Source organism: Pantherophis guttatus, chromosome 4, assembly GCF_059756535.1.
Source record: "Pantherophis guttatus breed Tessera chromosome 4, ASM5975653v1, whole genome shotgun sequence".
Lineage (NCBI taxonomy): Eukaryota > Metazoa > Chordata > Lepidosauria > Squamata > Colubridae > Pantherophis > Pantherophis guttatus.
In genome coordinates this window covers 111,602,728-111,621,332 of record NC_142066.1, presented here as the reverse complement: position 1 = coordinate 111,621,332, position 18,605 = coordinate 111,602,728, and the positions used below count along the sequence as shown (strand labels likewise).

General features: G+C 44.0%; 1 protein-coding gene across 9 annotated transcripts in view; it reads left to right on the top strand.

Moving 5' to 3' along the window:
• The window catches only part of UBE2E2 (ubiquitin conjugating enzyme E2 E2), a 168,942-nt gene that overhangs the window by 91,256 nt on the left and 59,081 nt on the right, over positions 1–18,605 (top strand). For 2 of the 9 annotated variants that reach the window (XM_087892570.1, XM_060685764.2), the window contains exons 3-4: positions 14,358–15,695; positions 15,825–17,935. The exons of the other annotated variants lie outside the window; for them this stretch is intronic. In XM_087892570.1, the coding sequence (XP_087748696.1) occupies positions 14,619–15,695; positions 15,825–16,508 (1,761 nt within the window). In that variant the 5' untranslated portion in view covers positions 14,358–14,618 and the 3' untranslated portion in view covers positions 16,509–17,935. Of the gene's footprint in view, positions 1–14,357; positions 15,696–15,824; positions 17,936–18,605 lie in introns of those variants that run through there. 9 annotated transcript variants of the gene reach the window in all.

The window sequence follows — 18,605 nt, the reverse complement described above, 5'->3', positions numbered from 1 at the left end:
TGGCTGTTTGACAGGAGTAGATTTTTCTTATCAATTTAAGGAATTTCTCTCCGCAATTCATCGACTCAAGTTGTATTGTAAGAAAGGACCAATTTAAGTTGTCAAAGGCCTTCTGGGCATCGAGAGATATTAAGGCTACTTCCTTGTCTATCTTCTTATCGTAATATTCCAGAATATCTATAATTGTTCTCAAATTATTTTTAATCTGCCTCCTGCATATAAAGCCGTTTTGGTCTGCATGTATATATTTATGAATTATTGTTTTGAGTCTCTGCGCTAGTATTGATATAAATAGTTTGTAATCCACATTGAGTAATGAAATGGGTCTGTAATTTCTAACTTGGGTCGGATCTAAGTCTTCTTTGTGTATTAACGTAATAATGGTTTCTGTCCATAATTTTGGAATTTCAGCTGTCAATAATGCTGCATTGAAGACTTGTAGCAATATTTCATCTATTTCTTGTTGGGAGTGTTTATAAAATTCAGTAGGAATTCCATCTGGTCCTGGGGTTTTATTGTTCTTTTGTTTTTTGTGAGCTTCGGTCAGTTCGGTCATTGTTATGGGGCGGTTCAGGGTCTCTCTATGCTCTTCTTCGAATTGTGTAATATTCACTTTACTAAGATATTTTCGAATTTGGTCTTCCGGGACATCTTCCTGTCGATAGAGATTTTGAAAGAATGTTTTGACTATGTTTTTCTTATCTAGGTGTGTGTGGACTAAAGTTCCTGATTCGTCCTGGAGTTGGTGAATAATTCTTTTTTCTGTTTGTTTTTTTAATTTGTAAGCTAACCAGCGTCCAGTTTTGTTTGCATGTTCAAAGTTGGTCTGTTTTGCCATTTTTATTTTTTGTGCCAATTCAGCTTTTGTAGTCAAATTCAATTTGTGTTTAGCCAAATTAAGTTTTTGCTGTGCTATCTTGTTATTAGGGTACTGTTGTAATTTAGTTTCCTCTATCCTGATTTCTTCCAATAAGTCGTTCCTGATTCTTTGTTTCTCTTTTTTTCTTTTTGCCACATATGCAATAGTTAAGCCCCTACCTAATATAAGCTTTCGTCGTGTCCCATAAATTTTGTAACGACGTTTGGTCCTTTGTGTTAATTTGAAAAAATATCTTAATCTCCTTTTCTATCATTTGTAGATACTCTTTTTCCTTTATAATACTTGTGTCCATTTTCCATCTTTTTTGTTTTCAGGAGCCTTTCCAAATTATTTTAATGGGATTGTGGTCGGCCCATATGCTAGGCATAATTTCTACGTCGTGTGTTTCTTTACTTAATTGGGGTGTCATCCAAGCCATATCCAATCTTGACCACGATTGATGTGGGCCAGAAAAGTGTGTGTACTGTTTGGTTTTAGTATTTAATTCTCGCCAAGTGTCATGTAGACTCATTTCTTGTACCAAATCCTTGAATGTTTGTGGCAATGTCTTCCTTTTGATTTTATTCTTCCTATTACTATGGTAATCTTCTTGTGTGTTAACAATTGCATTAAAATCTCTGATGATGCAAATTTTCATAATCCAACTCCTTTAATTTATCATGTAGTTTTTTATAGAAATCTATTTGGTTTCCGTTTGGAGCGTAAATGGCTACTAACAGTATTATTTTTGTTTCCAGTTTTACTTCTATTATTAAGACTCGACCCTCTTTGTCCGCATATATTGGCTTTCTTCTTATATGATCTCTAACATATATTACCACTCCCCTTTTTTTACAGTCGCCTAAGGATGTGTATATTACTCCTAGTTTTTTATTTTCGAGTAATTTTTTCTGTTGTTTTTTTATGTGTACCTCTTGTAATGTGATTATATCTGCTCCTAATTTTTGCAGTTTAGTGAATGTCTGATGTCTTTTGCTTGGTTTATATTTATAGAGATGAGTTTTAGTTCTTCTTCCATTCCTGCTGTTGTTTATTTGTCTGTTATTTTAAGTTTTGTTGTGTTTCTTGTGACTCTTTGTGTAGTCCCCGTCATTTCCTCCTTCCCCAACTTTCCCCTCTTCCGTTCCTTGTCCTCCTTGTTTGTTGGTTGCTCCTCTTGGTCACTGGGGTTTTGATCTTCTCTACCTCCTCTGCTCTCCTGTTCTCCTTCATATCCTAAGTGTTGATTGGTGAAATCCTGGGCTTTTTCTATGGTGTCAATTCGAAATTTTCTTCCTTCCCATGAAATAAGTACTCCTTCTGGTATAAGCCATCTGAATTTTATCTTGAGCTTATTTAACTGTCGGGTTAAGAAGTTATAATCTTTTCTCCCATCCCTGGCCCTTCTCGGTACTTGTTTTAGTGTTAGAACTTCCCTCCCTTTGTACATAACTGTCTCCTCTCTCATCTTTCGGTATATTTCTTCTTTCATTGTTTTTTTTCGTAAATCTGATGTGTACTTCTTTAGGGAGTTTGTTTCTTCTTGCATAATTTGTGAAGGCCCTGTAAATTTCATCAATACCACCTCTTATTTCATCTTTATCTTTGTGTGTCGCCTCTGCCAAAATTCCAACCATGATTTCGCCCAAGTCTTCGTCTCTCTGTTCTTCTATATTTTGGAATCTTAAGTAGAAAGATGCCTTTTTTTCCAGCACTCTGCTCCTGCAATCCACCTCTGGGTTCCTTCCTCATCGCTTCTCTTTTGACTGGGTGATATCTTTAAAATTGTGTCTTCGTGCTGTGGCCACGCCCCACTTTCCCATGATGCACCAGTCTTTTCTCTCAGTCGCTGACTGACTGGTGTGTTTTTTCTTCGTGCTGAATTTTTTGAGGTGGTTTTAGCTTCATTGCGTTAGGTTTTAATTTATTTTTCTTAGTTTTTTCATTCTCAGTGAGAGCCATATCTGTGAGCTGCAGGGCGTGAGAGTGGGGCTCGGGAAACCAGCCCGTCTTCCGCCGGGATCCTTATCGTCTGTTGAACGCAGCTCGGGTTTCCGACCCTTCGGAGCGGTACCCTGTCCTTTCTACAGCCGCCGGTGTGTGGCGTGGGGTTTCGCGTTTGCCGCTTTCCCCCCCCACACACCATTTCCTTTCAACGAACCTTTTTCGGCTCTCCTAGGGCGGCTCCGGAGCTCTTCGCATGGTTCGCCCTGTGGGCTCTGATGTTTGATTACCTCCACCGCTGCTGCTAGTGGGCACGGAGCTCCATTTGTCTGCCCATTCAAGTTTACCGCTCCAGCCAGCAGGCGTTCTATCAGAAGCTGCACCTGACCATCCTGGAGCGCTGACCTTCCGACGGTGGTGAGCTTTGCTGGCGCCTGTTCTTCGGGTGGCGCCTAGTGAAATTTGACATCGGGCCTTCCTCTTTTCGGCCATCAAACCGCGGCTCTCCCCTTGCCTGCACTGGTGGCCATTTTATCACGATCTCGTGGCCGCCATTTTGTTGTTGTGTTTGGCGCCAAAACCGCTACAAAGGGCCTTTTTATCTGACGAGCAGCCTTGAGTCACCCGTTTTTCTGTCGGGTCGCTATTGTTTGTGTTGCCCTTGTGTTCTGTGCCTTTGCTTTCTTCGGGTGAGCACTCATTCTCCTTAGCAATTTGTGGCAACCTCCAGCTATCCCACTGCATTTGGGGCTTTTTCCTTTTTTTTCTGACACCTTATCAAGCGATTGCCTTCTTTTCCTTTTGTTGGAATTTGGCTGGACTGCTTCAATTGCCCGTGGCCTCATTGGTGTCTCGTTGTATATAGTTCGGATTTTTACAGTTGTTTTGAATTCCTAATATTTTTCAAAAAAAAAATATTATTAATAATAATTAATTAAAACAAACAAACAAACAAAAGAATGGCGGATGCTTACCTATCTTCTGACATGGAGCATGAGCCTAGTCCACCTAGGGCTCCGGCCAAACACAAATCTAAATCACGTGGCAGATTGGCTTCTGCCTCTGAGGACTCCCGTCAGCATAAGTCGTCGGCGGCGGATAAGGATGCTCAACGACGCCACAAGGCCCTTGAGCGCCAATATGACAAGGCCAGACAGGCCACCCTGGCATCTATTTTTGCCTCCGGCCAAGCTCCTCCTTCTCCAACTCGAGAATCTACAACTGGTCCAATACGGCCAAGTACTTCGGGGCGGCTGTCCAAGGGAGCTTCTATTTCTCTGCCGGACGTTTCATCGGTTGGTCTACTTCCTCCTGTTTCTTCTTCTACATCTCGCCCCGAGGCGACTTTCACACAAACCGCCGCCGGTCTTCGTGGAGCTGATGGCCAGTTAGTGTCTTCCCAGGTGGACTTGCAACTCTTACTATCGAATGCCCTGTCCTCACTACTGGCCGCAGGAATCCAACAGCCGCCCTGTCTACAAGCTCAGGTGCCTCCCCCACAGGTGTCTCAACCTCCTACCCTGCCTCCTTTGAAGTCCTCTCGCCGCTTCGCACCCGAATCTTCGGAGGAATCTGATCAAGGGGACGATGCAATGGAGGATTTGGAATTTTCAGAAGATGAAGGCCTGACACCTGATGTTCCTGCCTTTGCTGGACTTTTCAGACCCTCCTTATTTAAATCCCTCCTTCACAAAGCGCGTCAAATCACGAACATGTCTACTTCGACCACTATACCGTCTGAGTCTGCTTCTACGTCGGCCCCCCACGAGGCTTTGTTTTCATCTTCCAAGCTGGGCAGGGACTTCATTCCTTGTCCTCAACTTTTTTCTGACGTGTTACAAACGCCTTGGTCTCAACCGGCTTCTTCAACGGGCCCTAATAGTATTGATAAGAAACTATACTGTGCGGCTCCGGATTTGGACGCCATGCTGAGTGTGCCCGTAGTGGATCCACCAATTGCTGGTCTGTCTTCGTTGTCGTTATTTCCACCGACTCACTAGACGGCTTGAAATCGGAGGACAGGAAGTCTGAGCTTTCTTTCTGTAAGGAACATCAGGCCTTGGCATGGACAATCAAGACCGCGACCGCTACATCATTTTTTAACCGGGCAACGTTGCTTTGGCTAAGGCAACTTCAGGATAGACTGCCACTGGAAGATACACGCCTGCACCAGGACATAAACAAAATTGTAGCTGCTACGGAATATTCAGCTGACGCCTCACTGAATTCTGTGAAGTTTGCCTCCAGGGCATTGGTGTCGTCAGTAACATCCCGTCGCTTGTTTTGGCTTCGGAACTGGAGGGCCGACTCCAAGGCCAAATGGCGTTTGGCGGCGGCCCCATACAAGGCCCCGAATCTGTTTGGCTCCGCACTCGATCCTGTTCTTATCGAGGATAAGGACAAACGGAAGGTTATGCCAACATCATCGTATCGCAGGCCTGAACAACGTTATACGCCTTACTATCAAAGACAGTCCTTTCGGGCGGCGTCGGGTTCGGGTGGCCCCTACTCACAACGCCCGCAGTACTTCGGTTCTGACCGTTCCTCTGATCGCCAGCGGTTTCGTGACAGGTCCAGAAACACCACTGCCTCCAAGCGCCCCTTCCATGGGTCTGTATACCGCCAATTTCGCAGGGGGAAATGACTGCAGGTCGCTGGATCCCATCGGCGGTCGTCTGCAATTTTTTCATCACCAATGGGAGCAGTCGACCTCGGACGCATGGGTCCTCCATACGGTGGCCTCCGGCCTGTTGATCAAATTTCTGGGATGTCCCCCATCTTGTCATATTTGTTGTCCTGCACCTCATTCACCCAAAATGGGCCGCCTGCTACAGGAACAGGTCCTCCATCTACTCCACATCAGGGCAATAGAGAGGGTCCCGCCGCAATAACATGGCTTGGGCTTCTACTCAACTCTCTTTCTGGTCCCGAAACATTCCGGAGGTTGGAGGGCTATCTTGAACTTGAAAGATCTCAACCTCTCCATCTGTTATCGCAGATTCAAGATGCACTCCCTGGGGTCCATCCTGGGGGGGGGGTTCGTCGTGGCGACCTCCTTCAATCAGTCGACCTCAGGGAGGCATATCTGCATTTTCCAGTTTTGCCCGCACACAGAAAGTTTCTACCTTTTCAAATTGGACAGGACCATTATCAATATTGCCCGATGCCCTTTGGCTTATCCTCTGCCCCAAGGACCTTCACCAAATTGGTGGCTGTCGTGGCGGCTTCCCTCCGAAAGATCCCGGTTCGGGTACTCTGTTATCTCGACGACATCCTGGTATTGTCATCTTCCAGGAGTCAGGCTGCCCGAGACCTTCAACTAGTCATCAAGGTATTCCAGGACCATGGATTTTCAATAAATTTTCCAAAGAGTCATCTTCACCCGTCCATGTCGCTACTGCATTTGGGGGCAGTGATCGACTCTACACAAGATCAGGTTTTTCTCTCCCCGGACAGAATTCGGAACATTCAAGATTTGATCCGTCAAATTCTTTCACATCGGTCTGTACCTCTTCTCCAGCTCTCACAACTACTGGGGAAAATGGTTTCGTGCTTCTCGATTGTGCTGTGGGCTCGACGCCACGCGAGGCCGCTACAATGGTTCCTGCTACCTTTCCAACGTTTGGGCCACAGCGATTCCTCCCACAAAGTGTCTCTTCCGCCCCAACTTCGGCTGTCGTTCCAGTGGTGGATAGGTCCAGCCATTCAAAGGTTCGTATTTTCTGATACAGGACCAACTGACTCTGACTTCGGATGGCAGTCTTCGGGGCTGGGGTGCACACCTTCTAAATCAGGTAGTGCAGGGCCGTTGGTCCGACTTGGAAAAAGGTCACAATATCAATCTGTTGGAACTGAGGGCCATCCGGCTAGCCCTCCGCCATTTCCAATCGCAGTTGGAGGGTCACCACGTGCTTGTCCTCACGGACAACATTACAGCCAAGGCCCATGTAAACAAAGAAGGAGGGACTCATTCAAGGCCACTAATGCTGGAAGCGGAACATCTATTGCGTTGGGCGGAACACCATGTTCTCTCTCTGAGAGCCGATCACATCTCAGGCACAGACAACGTGCGGGCAGATTGGCTCAGCAGGCAAAGCCGCGATCAATCGGAGTGGCAACTGGACCCAAGACTTTTTCACGAGGCGACTCGCATCTTCGGCATGCCTGTAGTAGACTTGTTCGCCAGCCCGTTGAACGCCCAACTACCTCACTCTGTGACTCGTTACCCGTGCCACTCAGCGATGGATCAGGACGCACTCCGGTGCCGCTGGCCTCTGGGGCTCTTGTACGCCTTTCCCCCGGCTCCCTTGATTCCCCAGGTGATTCGGAGGCTGTTGGAGGAACGAGCCAAGCTGCTCCTGGTGGCCCCCGACTGGCCCCGTCGGCAGTGGTACGCAGATCTAGTGGCGCTGTCGACCCGTCCACTGTGGCTGATTCCACCGGAACGCATCGCCTTACGTCAAGGGGCCATCGACCATCCAGACCCAGGGTGGCTCCGATTGGCCGTTTGGCGTTTGAGCGGGTCATCTTGCGAAAGGACTGGCTCCCCGACTCTGTCATAAGTACGATCCAAGCTTCCCGACGACCATCGACATCGCGGATATACGAGTCGACCTGGAGATCGTTCTGTGCCTGGTGTGCGACGAACCTGGTGGACCCTACTTCAGCCAGGATTGAAGACGTCCTGTGCTTCTTGCAATCGGTTTAGACAAAGGATTGTCGCCATCTACTCTTCGTCGTCAGACGGCGGCGCTGTCTACAGTCGTAAGGTGCCCTCCTTATTCGTCTTTAGCTCTGCATCCACTGCTTAAGGGGTTTCTTCATGGGGCCATGAATCTATGCCCACCTCCTGTCCATCGGTATCCAACCTGGGACCTTTCTCTCGTCCTTCAAGCTCTGATGTCTCCCCGTTTTGAACCACTGGGATCAATTCCCCTCAAGTTTTTGTCGCTCAAGGTAACTTTCCTTTTAGCTGTCACTTCGGCCAGACGCGTATCTGAGCTCTCTGCTCTTTCGATTAGAAAGGATCTCTGTATCTTCCAACCTAATACAGTGATACTGCGTCTGGATCCTGCTTTCTTGCCCAAGGTGAACTCATATTTTCATCGTGCTCAGGAGCTCATTCTTCCGGATTTCTGCCCGTCACCACGGCATCAACGTGAAAAGGACTGGCATACCCTCGACGTGCGCAGAGCTCTGCGTCGTTATATTCGCAGAACTGAATCATTCCGGAAAACTGAGGCTCTTCTAGTGTCTTTTCATCCAACATCCTTAGGCCAGAAGATTTCTCCATCCACCGTGGGCAGGTGGATTAAGTCGTGTATAGCTACAGCTTACCAGCAACGTTCCCGAGCTGTTCCAGATCGAATTTTACCACATTCCACACGGAGTGCGGCATTGTCAGCTGCCTGGGCTACGCAGGCCTCAGTTTCTGACATATGTAGGGCCGCTACTTGGTCTTCTGTGACACCTTTCATCAGACATTATCGTATCAATGCTTATGCCTCCACTGAAGCTTCTTTCGGTCGACGTGTCCTTCAGAGTGTTATTGACGTCCAGAGTTCAGGGACCAATTAGTTTCCCACCCTTGGGATCTGAACTTTGGTATATCCCAGAGGTGGATTGCAGGAGCAGAGTGCTGGAAAAAGAACGTTGTCTTACCTGAACATTCCTTTTCAGCTCTCTGCGACTGCAATCCACTCCCACCCTTTTGGTTACTGACTGTTCTGGTTTTCACTAGTTCCAGAATTCATGGTTTTTTAGAGTTGTTACTGTTAATTTTGAAATTTTTGACTAGTTGGTCACACCTTCGTTCAAAGACTGGTGCATCATGGGAAAGTGGGGCGTGGCCACAGCACAAAGACACAATTTTAAAGATATCACCCAGTCAAAAGAGAAGCGATGAGGAAGGAACCCAGAGGTGGATTGCAGTCGCAGAGAACTGAAAAGGAACGTTCAGGTAAGACAACGTTCTTTCCATTTCAAGAAATGTCAGTGCATCTTCGGTATCTCGACTCCTTATCACTTGTTGATTCTCCATCTGTTCCAACCTGATAGCTGTGGCTTCCGCCTTTTCCTCAACTTTATGGATTCTCTGTTCATTTTCGGTAATATTTTGTTGAATTTTCTCTATTTTCTCATCTCTATTTCTAATCTCATCTTTGATTTCCCCTACATCCAATCGCATTTGTTCGTGATTACTTTTAGTTTCATCATGATTGAGGGTCATCTTATCTTCCATCCTTTTCATTCCCTCCTGGATCATTGCAAGGGCAGCTTGGATGTTTTGCATACCTATGTTAGTCTTTTCTTTATCTGTTGTTTCCCCTGTCTTCTGCTGAGCCGCGGAAGCCACCAATAGTGTTTGGGTTGGAGATATTTTCTTGGTTGATTTAACAGTAGTTGATGTGCTTGAGGTTGCCATATCTATTATGCTTATTATTTTTGCCCACAATTTCATAAAATTCTCACCTGTATAATATTTATAACTTGGATGCAGGATTATTTTTACAAATTTTTTTCAGAATATTTCTAATCAATAATACAATATTGGGAAAAGAGCAAAAAGGAAAGCGGGGGGAAAAGCAAGAAAAGGGGGAAACAACGAGGAAAAGGTAGGCTTCTAACAATTCATTAATTGCCTTATTTTTCAATTACTTACAGAATAAAATGTATTTTATTATAATAGTTCTAAAATGAAATCAATATCAGATTAATTATTATAGCTCTATCAGATTATTTAAATTAATTAGGTGTATATGGATAAATTGAATAAATATAATTAAATATAATATGCTATAATTGTTTAATTAACTTCAAATAGACAAAATAGATAAACTACTTAAGAGAAAAACTAATAAGTTATTAGAGGTTATTTTCTGGCTCTAGTATCTTATGATATATAGTATAATAAGTTTACATCGAACCAAACATATATATATTGTCCATTAACTCTCTGTTGTAGTTTGACTCTATAGTCTTTTATCTTTGTTGTTATTATGTAAACTTATCTTTCTTCCAACCAAATATGGTTCCAAAAGTCTGGATCACCCTGTTCACCTTGATTATTCCGCCATCCAATTTAATCTATAGTCCTCTGTGTTCCTATTAGTAGAATCCACGTCCGGCCCCAAGGGTATAATGTTCAATATCTTATATCCTCTATTTAAGTCCTTATCGTCTGGTTAATCAGCTATTAGTCAATATTTGAATAGTTCAATCGAAACAGTTCAGTCTCTAATAGTCAAATAGTCAAGTAGTCAAAGTCTCTCACACTTTGTATCAGTTTTGTATCCTAATCTTCACAAGAAGTATCACTAAAAGATAGTTTATATAAATCCACTCCAATCGGTTTTACCGGAGTTTGTCCCAACTCTCTCCACACTCTCCCACAAGCTATTTCTTTCTCAAATTATCTAGTTCAATCCACTCTGGCAACTCCATGTCAGTAAAATCCAATACGATCGGTTTGTAAAGATCCGTCCAGGTTCCTCTCCTCTCCTCCAATCTCCAGCACTCCACGCTGCACACACACTCTCCGCTCACTCTGATGTTGCACGGTCTGTTCTTGTTTTGTTTTTTATCCAATTCTCTCCACTCAATCCAGTCCACACTTATAAGATCTAATAATAATATTCAAGTCTTTTTAAATTATTCACTATTCTCGTTGCAGTATTCATAAGAATTACCTTCTTCCGCTCTTCTGCTCTCCCTGTACACTCAGCTGTTCAGATTTTTGCGCTGTCACTTTACTTTCAAGATGGCTCCATTCCGATCTATCTTCCGTCACCGCTTATCCCCTTTCTTTTTTCGGATTTCTCTTCCACCAGCGCTACTTCTTACTATCAGGTAGTTTTTTGGGTTTTTCTAAATAATGGTCTTCTGTTGACCTCTTTTAGTTTTCGATCTTCGCTTCCCTCTTATACAGTTATCAGCGCCTCCGGCCAGCCCCGTAAGGCTGGTTTTCCCTCACTCTGGATTAAGGGCTTTATCTTGTACCTTCGGAGAAGTTGCGATCTCCTCCAAGGTCCTAAGATGTTCCCCTTTAAACTATTGATCACTACGAGATCAATAGTGCCTGTTTTGGCTCCAGATGCGGGATTGTTAGGGACCCAGGAACGGAGCTTCGCCCCTTTCGTCCCTAACGCACTGAGGTCGCCGCCGGAAATCCGGGGTAGAGCCTTCTCTGTGGGCGCGCCCACCCTCTGGAATCAACTTCCTTGGGTCTTCAATTGGCCCCAGACCTTCGTACCTTCCGCCATGAGCTTAAGACATGGTTGTTTAAACCCCCTAGCCTGGACTGATGGGGTCTACTGTTTTAAATTGGTTTTAGTCTGTTTTAGTCTGTTTTAATGTGTATTTATTGTGATTGTTTCACTGAAGCGAGCCGCCCTGAGTCCTTTGGAGAGAGGGCAGCATATAAGTCAAACAAACAAACAAACAAACAAATAAATAATAAATAATAAATAAATAAATAAATAAATAAATAAATAAATAAATAAATAAAAAAAAAAAATAGATTCAGAGCATAATTTGGGGACCCAATACAAGTTATAACAACCAACTACTAAATTCAGCAATTCAAGCAAGGCAGCAGAAGAATGAAGCTATATATAGCCAATTTCAAGTTATTGACTGCTGATACGGATTGGAATGAAGCTGCCTTGATAGGCAAAGTTTGACACCCAACCAGTCTGAACTTGTTAGACAAGGAGTTTCATGGAATCTGGAACAATTTTACCATCTAGTTGCTGAATAAAGAGCTGTTGTCTGAAACCTGTCTTCACTCTCTTCAATCCACCTATCTAACACTGGTGACGAAGGTGGGATCCTGAAGAAAACACTGGAATCAAAAAGAGCTGACAATGAAACAATCCAGCCCGGCGGCAAAAGCAAATGGTGGCCATCTTGCGCGCCAATTCAAACACGCAGAATTGCGGCAAGCATGTCTGAATTCCATCTGCCGGCACCATTCAACCCAGTGAAGGAGAAATGGGGCACTTATATTTATTTATTATCAAATTTATAGACCGCCCTTCTTCCGAAGGACTCAGGGCGGTGTACAGCCAAAGTAAAAAACATAGATACAAACATTAAAAACAATTTAAATATATATATATATATAAATTTGGCTCCAAAATTAAAAAACAGTAACAAAACGTATTAAAAACATTTAAAAAGCATTAAGCCAGCCCGGCTTGCTAAAAAAGGAAGGTCTTCAGGGCACGGCGGAAGGCACCGAGGTCTTGAATTTTTCATATCTCTGGGGGCAGTTGATTCCAGAGAGCAGGTGCCCCCACAGAGAAGGCCCTCCCCCTGGGGGCGACCAGTCTACATTGCTTGGCTGATGGCACCCTGAGGAGGCCCTCTCTGTGGGAGCGCACCCGTCAGTGGGAGGTCATTGGTGGCAGCAGACAGTCTCGAAGATATCCAGGTCCTATGCCATGGAGCGCTTTAAAGGTGATAACCAACACCTTGAAGCGCACCAGGAAGACCACTGGGAGCCAGTGCAGCTCACACAGGAGAGGTGTTATGTGGGAGCGCCATGCAGCTCCCGTCACTACCCGCGCAGCCGCATTCTGGACCAGCTATAGTCTCCAGGTGCTCTTCAAGGGGAGCCCCATGTAGAGAGTGTTGCCGTAGTCCAGGCGAGAGGTAACAAGGGCATGAGTGACTGTGCACAAGGAATCCCGATCTAGGAAGGGCCGCAATTGGCAGATCAGGCGAACCTGATAAAAAGTGTCCCTGGCCACAGCCGTCAGATATTCCTCCAAGGACAGCTGTGTGTCCAGGAGGATGCCCAAGTTGCGAGCCCTCTCCATGGGGGCCAACGACTCGCCTCCAATAGTCAGTGATGGAGTCAACTGACTATATCGGGGTGCCGGAAACCACAGCCACTCAGTCTTGGATGGGTTGAGCCTGAGCCTGTTCCTCCCCATCCAGATCCGCATGGCCTCCAGGCACCGGGATATCACTTCAAGGGCATCATTGGGGTGGCCCGGGGTGGAGATGTACAGCTGGGTGTCGTCAGCATACTGGTGGTACTTCACCCCGAAGCCACAGATGATCTCACCCAGCGGCTTCACATAAATGTTGAACAGAAGGGGCTAGAGAACCGACCCCTGAGGCACCCCACATATGAGGCATCTCGAGGTCGACCTCTGCCCCCCTGCCAACACAACTGCAACCGGTCCGAGAGAAAGGAGGAGAACCACCGTAATATGGTGCCCCCCATCCCCAACTCTTCCAACTGGCGCAGCATGGTACCATGGTCGATGGTATGAAAAGCCGCTGAGAGGTCTAACAGGACCAGAACAGAGAAGCAACCCCTGTCCCGAGCCCTCCAGAGATCATCTACCAATGCGACCAATGCCGTTTCCATGCTGTACCCGGGCCTGAAGCCTGACTGGAATGGATCTAGATAAGACGTTTCCTCCAGGTATTGTGGAAACTGTCATGCGACCACACTCTCAACAACCTTCGCAACAAAGTGAAGGTTGGAGACAGGACGATAGTTGGCTAACACTGCCGGGTCCATGGAAGGCTTCTTGAGGAGAGGCCTCACCACCGCCTCTTTCAAGGCCATGGGGAAGTAATCCTCACTCAGTGAAGCGTTGATAATTCCTTGGAGCCAGCCTCGTGTAACCTCCCGGGAAGCCAGTACTAACCAGGAGGGACACGGGTCATATGACAAGGTTCGGGTGCTTCATGGAAGCGAATGACTTCCTCAGAATGTCGGACAACCAGAAAAAAGCGCTGTTCCTGAGCCACTACAGGCATGACATGTTCGACACCGCTGAAGCCCTGTCTGAACCTACTCCGGTACAATCCGTACCATGGCAAGTGCTACAAAACGCACTAAAAAACCACTATGCTCCTGTCCCATAAAAAAACAGTGAGGTGCGGACTTCCTGTGATGTCACAGCAGCCGGAGGAGGCAAGGGATTCTTCTCCCGAGCCAATTCTCCTTTCGCTGTACCCAGCGGCTTCATTGAAGCTTCTTTGAAGCCAACACCGAGTGGGAAAGCTTGGTGGAAAAGAGGGGAGTTTGCCAGCTCCATGTGGAAAGTGCAGGCTGCACGAAGAGACTGAAGTTCCTCCCCGATGTCGGCCCAGTGAGAGGATGCCTGTTATGGCGCCCCGAGGCTGTGGCTATACTGCTTGAGGAAGTCTATTCATCCAAACCAAACTAAAAGACTGATTCGGTAATTTGAGACTGGGATTCGATTGGAAGCCACAAGGTAGTGGAGTTTAAAATCTTTTCTACTCCCAGAGCCTAAACTAAGTGAGATGGCAGTGAAGTTAGTTGGCAGTTTGAGAAGATTATCAACCTTGGATTATAACTGATTACTGCGATCTGATTTCACCCTGTTTTTACGACTGGTGAATTTTGAATTTTGACTTACTGTTTGGGAATGTGATCCCCCACAGACCTTGAAAGAAAGAGTGCTGTGCTTCCTTTGATTTTCCTATCTTTGACTTAGTACTAACATTTTCTGTTTTTGAAAAACGCCATTTGTATGAGCAATCACTTTTGAATTTGCTTTCGTTGCAGGAAGAGCTGGAGAACTGGAGAAGTTAGTGTCTGCTGCCATCTAGTGACCAAAATTGCTAACTACACCTAGGTTCATTATAGTTGGACTTCCCCCCCTTTTTTTTCCCTTTTCCTTTCCTTTCCTATTTCCTTTTAGATAGCCAGTAGGAATTAGATAACCAGTAGGAATTAGTGAGCAAATTTACCCCTAGTGTGGTTTGGACATTGGACATAGCGAAGTAAGAGTGAATTTTGATAGGTAGTGAAACCATTTGGTGTTGTATGATTGCTTGGAAAGACTTTTTAGGAATATCCAAAATGGCTACCGTGACTACTACTTTGAAGAAGAAGGCAATCACAACCTCTTCAGCCTCATCTCCAGCCACTACCTCTGTGACACTACAAAGATCATCTGAAGACGTGGCTACTCCGGGAAAAGCATCGACGCAAGATATTCTCCAGTCTATACAGGAAACATTAATTAAAAATCAAGATTCAACATCACAAACCTTGGAAGAGCTGAAGAGGAATGTCGAAACGTTAACTACTGAGACAAGGTTGTTTCATGCAAAGTTTGAGGAGGTCCAAAATACTTTGACTAATCATGAGGAACGGATTCAAGCTTCCGAGAAAGTGACATGTAGGATGGAGCGGCTCGAACTTTGGCAAGCCTTGGCTAATAAAAAAATCGAGGAAGAGATTATCTTCCTCGAAATGAATAGATCTGGCTACTTCTTACGGTTTCAGAATGTCCCTGAAGAGAAAGGTGAGCACTTGGATGTACTAATGGGAGAGATTGTTGCAAGAATTACTGGAAGAGATTTTGCAGAAGTTTCAAGAGATATTGACGATGTGTACCGAGTATATACCAGCTATGCTCGGCGCAACAAGCTCCCTAAAGAGATCCATGTTCGATTTACTAGAACAGCACTAAGAGATGAAGTGTTTCGGAAAACGAGGGACCAAGCTTTTACCTACAAAGATAACCGACTAACAGTATTGCCCCAGCTCCTGAGACGAGTACAAGACATTCGGACAAAATATGACTTTTTGACAACATGGTTGAGGAAACAAGGGATACGTTATCGTTGGCTTCTACTGGAAGGCCTGATGTTTACCTGGCAAGAACAGAGGTTACGATTGGAATCCGTACAGGAAGCGCAGGACTTCGCGGAGGCCTATATTAATCTTAGTGACCAAGAGAGTGAAGGTGGTAATCTAGGTAAGAGCCAAGAAGAGGTAGCCCAGGAAACAACAGCACAGAGCATATTGGACATGACAAGGACACAGCCCAATCTGGAGAAGAAAGAGGAACAAATTTCCAAATCGAGACCAGATCCCAGAAACTCAAGAACGCAGGTAAGTAGAGGTATGGATGAGGTGCTCAACCTGTTTTCCATTAACATCAATGGCCTGAATGCTCCCACTAAGAGGAAAAAGGTCTGGGCTAAACTTCAAGAAGATAATTATGATATTATATGTTTACAGGAGGCCCACATAAGGAAAGACCACTCTAAGATTTTAATTTATCCTAAACTGGGGAAGTTGTATGTATCCTTGGCCGACCAGAAGAAAAGGGGAGTTGTTGTTTACAATCGGAGAGGCCTGGTGAAACGTCAAGAGTATGCAGATATAGAGGGTAGGATACTGATGTTAGAGATTAGTATTGGCCAAAAAATAGTATTGTTAGTAAATACATATGTCCCTAATGTTAACCAAATGGGTTTCTTTAAAGATTTGTATAAGAAAATTAATGAATTAAATTACGAGCATGTATGCATAGTAGGTGACCTCAACGCGATTGCTGATACTTCAATTGATTATGATCCAGGAAAGGGCTCTCCTAAATATAAAAAAGGGCATAGGAAGGTACTCCCTAAAACATGGGATAACCTAAAAACAGAAATAGGGTTAAGAGACATCTGGCGAGACTTCCATCCTATGCAAAAGCACTTTACATATTTCTCCCCCAGGCACAGATCATGGTCTAGGATAGATATGGTCTGGTCAACATCAGATTTGAAAGAAGACATAAATTCAGTTGAAATAGGGACGAATATATGGGCAGACCACCACCCCCTGGTAATAAAATTTAAGGGGTCCACTAGAAGAGCGAGATGGTCTATGAGGGCTGAGATCATGAGAGACGAGGGATTTATAAATATGATTTAAAAAGAATTAGATCATTTTTTTACCGAAAACAAGAGGGAAGATATTTCCCTTCAAAATATTTGGGATACTGTTAAAGCAGTAGTTAGGGGATTGGTAATAAAATATACAGCTACCAAATGGAGAAAGGAGAAAGCCAAATGGATTGAGTTAATGGCTGAATTGGAGAAAACTGAAGGAGAGCTGAGTTTAGATCCACATAATAATTGGATTAAGGAGAAAATCGACTTGATTAGGCATGAGTTATCTATCCTAGATCAAATTTGGCGAATAAAATTTGGAAATGTCGACAAAATCAATTTGAGCATGCTAACAAGCTGGGCCAGTGGTTGTCATATAGATTAAGAGGCAGAATCTAGAAAGATTGAATTTTTACAAGACTCTATGGGAAATTTGGTAGGTACTACAGAGCAAAAAGCAAAGGTGGCCCAAGATTTTTATACCTCCTTATATAGCCAAGAAATCTATCAGGAAGATAAACTTAAGAGTTATCTCCAGAATCTACAATTGGAGATGATTCCGGATCATTGCAAAGAAATTTTAAATGCAGAAATTACAGTTGGGGAAATTGCAGTAGCTATCAAGAAACAAGCCAATGGCAAAACTCCGGGACCGGATGGGATTCCTAGTGAATTTTATAAAGGAGTTTTTGACTCACTTAGTTTGCATATTAAAGATCTATTTAATGAGGTTTTACTATACTCTAAGATACCCCGGTCCTGGACGGAAGCCTACATTTCCCTAATCCCGAAACCCAAAACAGATAAAACTCTGATCCAGAACTATAGACCAATCTCGCTCCTGAATGTCGATTATAAGATTTTTGCGACAATACTGGTTGAGAGACTCCGGGTGTTCCTGTCCCGATTTATCCACCAAGACCAGAATGGTTTTCTGCCTCATAGGCACCTAAGAGATAATGTAAGGGTGGTATTGAATGCCTTAGAATACTATGAAACACACTCTGATAAACCAATGGTAATGATTTTTCTGGATGCCCAAAAGGCCTTTGACAGTCAGCTGGAATTTTATAATACAACAATTAGAAGTGATGGGTTTTGGGCCTCAGTTTACAAGGGCAGTTCAAGCCATCTATTCTAAACAGTCGGCAAGGCTATTGTTTAATGGATCACTATCAGATGAGATACAGATTTATAAAGATACCAGACAAGGATGTCCTCTTTCACCGCTGCTATTTATTTATTTTAACACTTGAACCACTTCTTAAGATGATCAGGCAGGATTCGGAAATTAAGGGCTTAAAAGTTAAAGGGGAAGAATACAAACTCCAAGCATTCGCCGACGATTTGGCTTTCATATTAGAAGATCCCCTTAATACGGGACCAAAATTACTTACTAAATTAGATGAATACGGGGAGGTACCGGGATTAAAAATCAATAAGAATAAAACCAAAATGTTAACAAAAAAATTGTCAGGTGCCCAAAAGGAACAGATCCAAAGTATTATGGGGATTAATTGTGTCAAAAAACTTAAATATTTAGGTATTTGGCTTACAAATAGATGTTCTTCTATCAAAGACCTCAATTATTCTAAATTATTAATAGACACAGCGAATGAAGTAGAGAGATGGCGGCATATTCAAATCTCACTTTTCAGTAGAATTGCCGCGATAAAAGCCGATGTTTTACCGAAATGGATCTTTTTATTTCAAACGGCTCCTGCAAGATTGGATAAAAAATTTTTTAGGAAATTAGACCAAATTCTAAGTAAATTTATTTGGCAGAGTAAAAAACTCTGTATAAAAAGAAAAATGCTGCAAGAGCACAAAACAAGGGGCGGTTTGGGGCTCCCTATGTGGGAGCTTTATTACCAAGCTTCATCCCTGGTTTGGATAAAAGATTGGGTGATCCTCTCAAGAAAGCACATTTTAGCAATTGAAGGATATGATTTGCAGCAGGGATGGCATTCCTTCTTGTGGTCTCAGAAAGACAAACAATCCAAATATTTTACAAATCATTATATTAGAGGAATTTTATTTTTTATTTTTTTTATTGAAAAGTTTTATAAGAAATACAAACAATTTTCTCTCCCCCACCCTTTCCCCCTCCCCACATAACAGAAAATATACATTTTCTTAT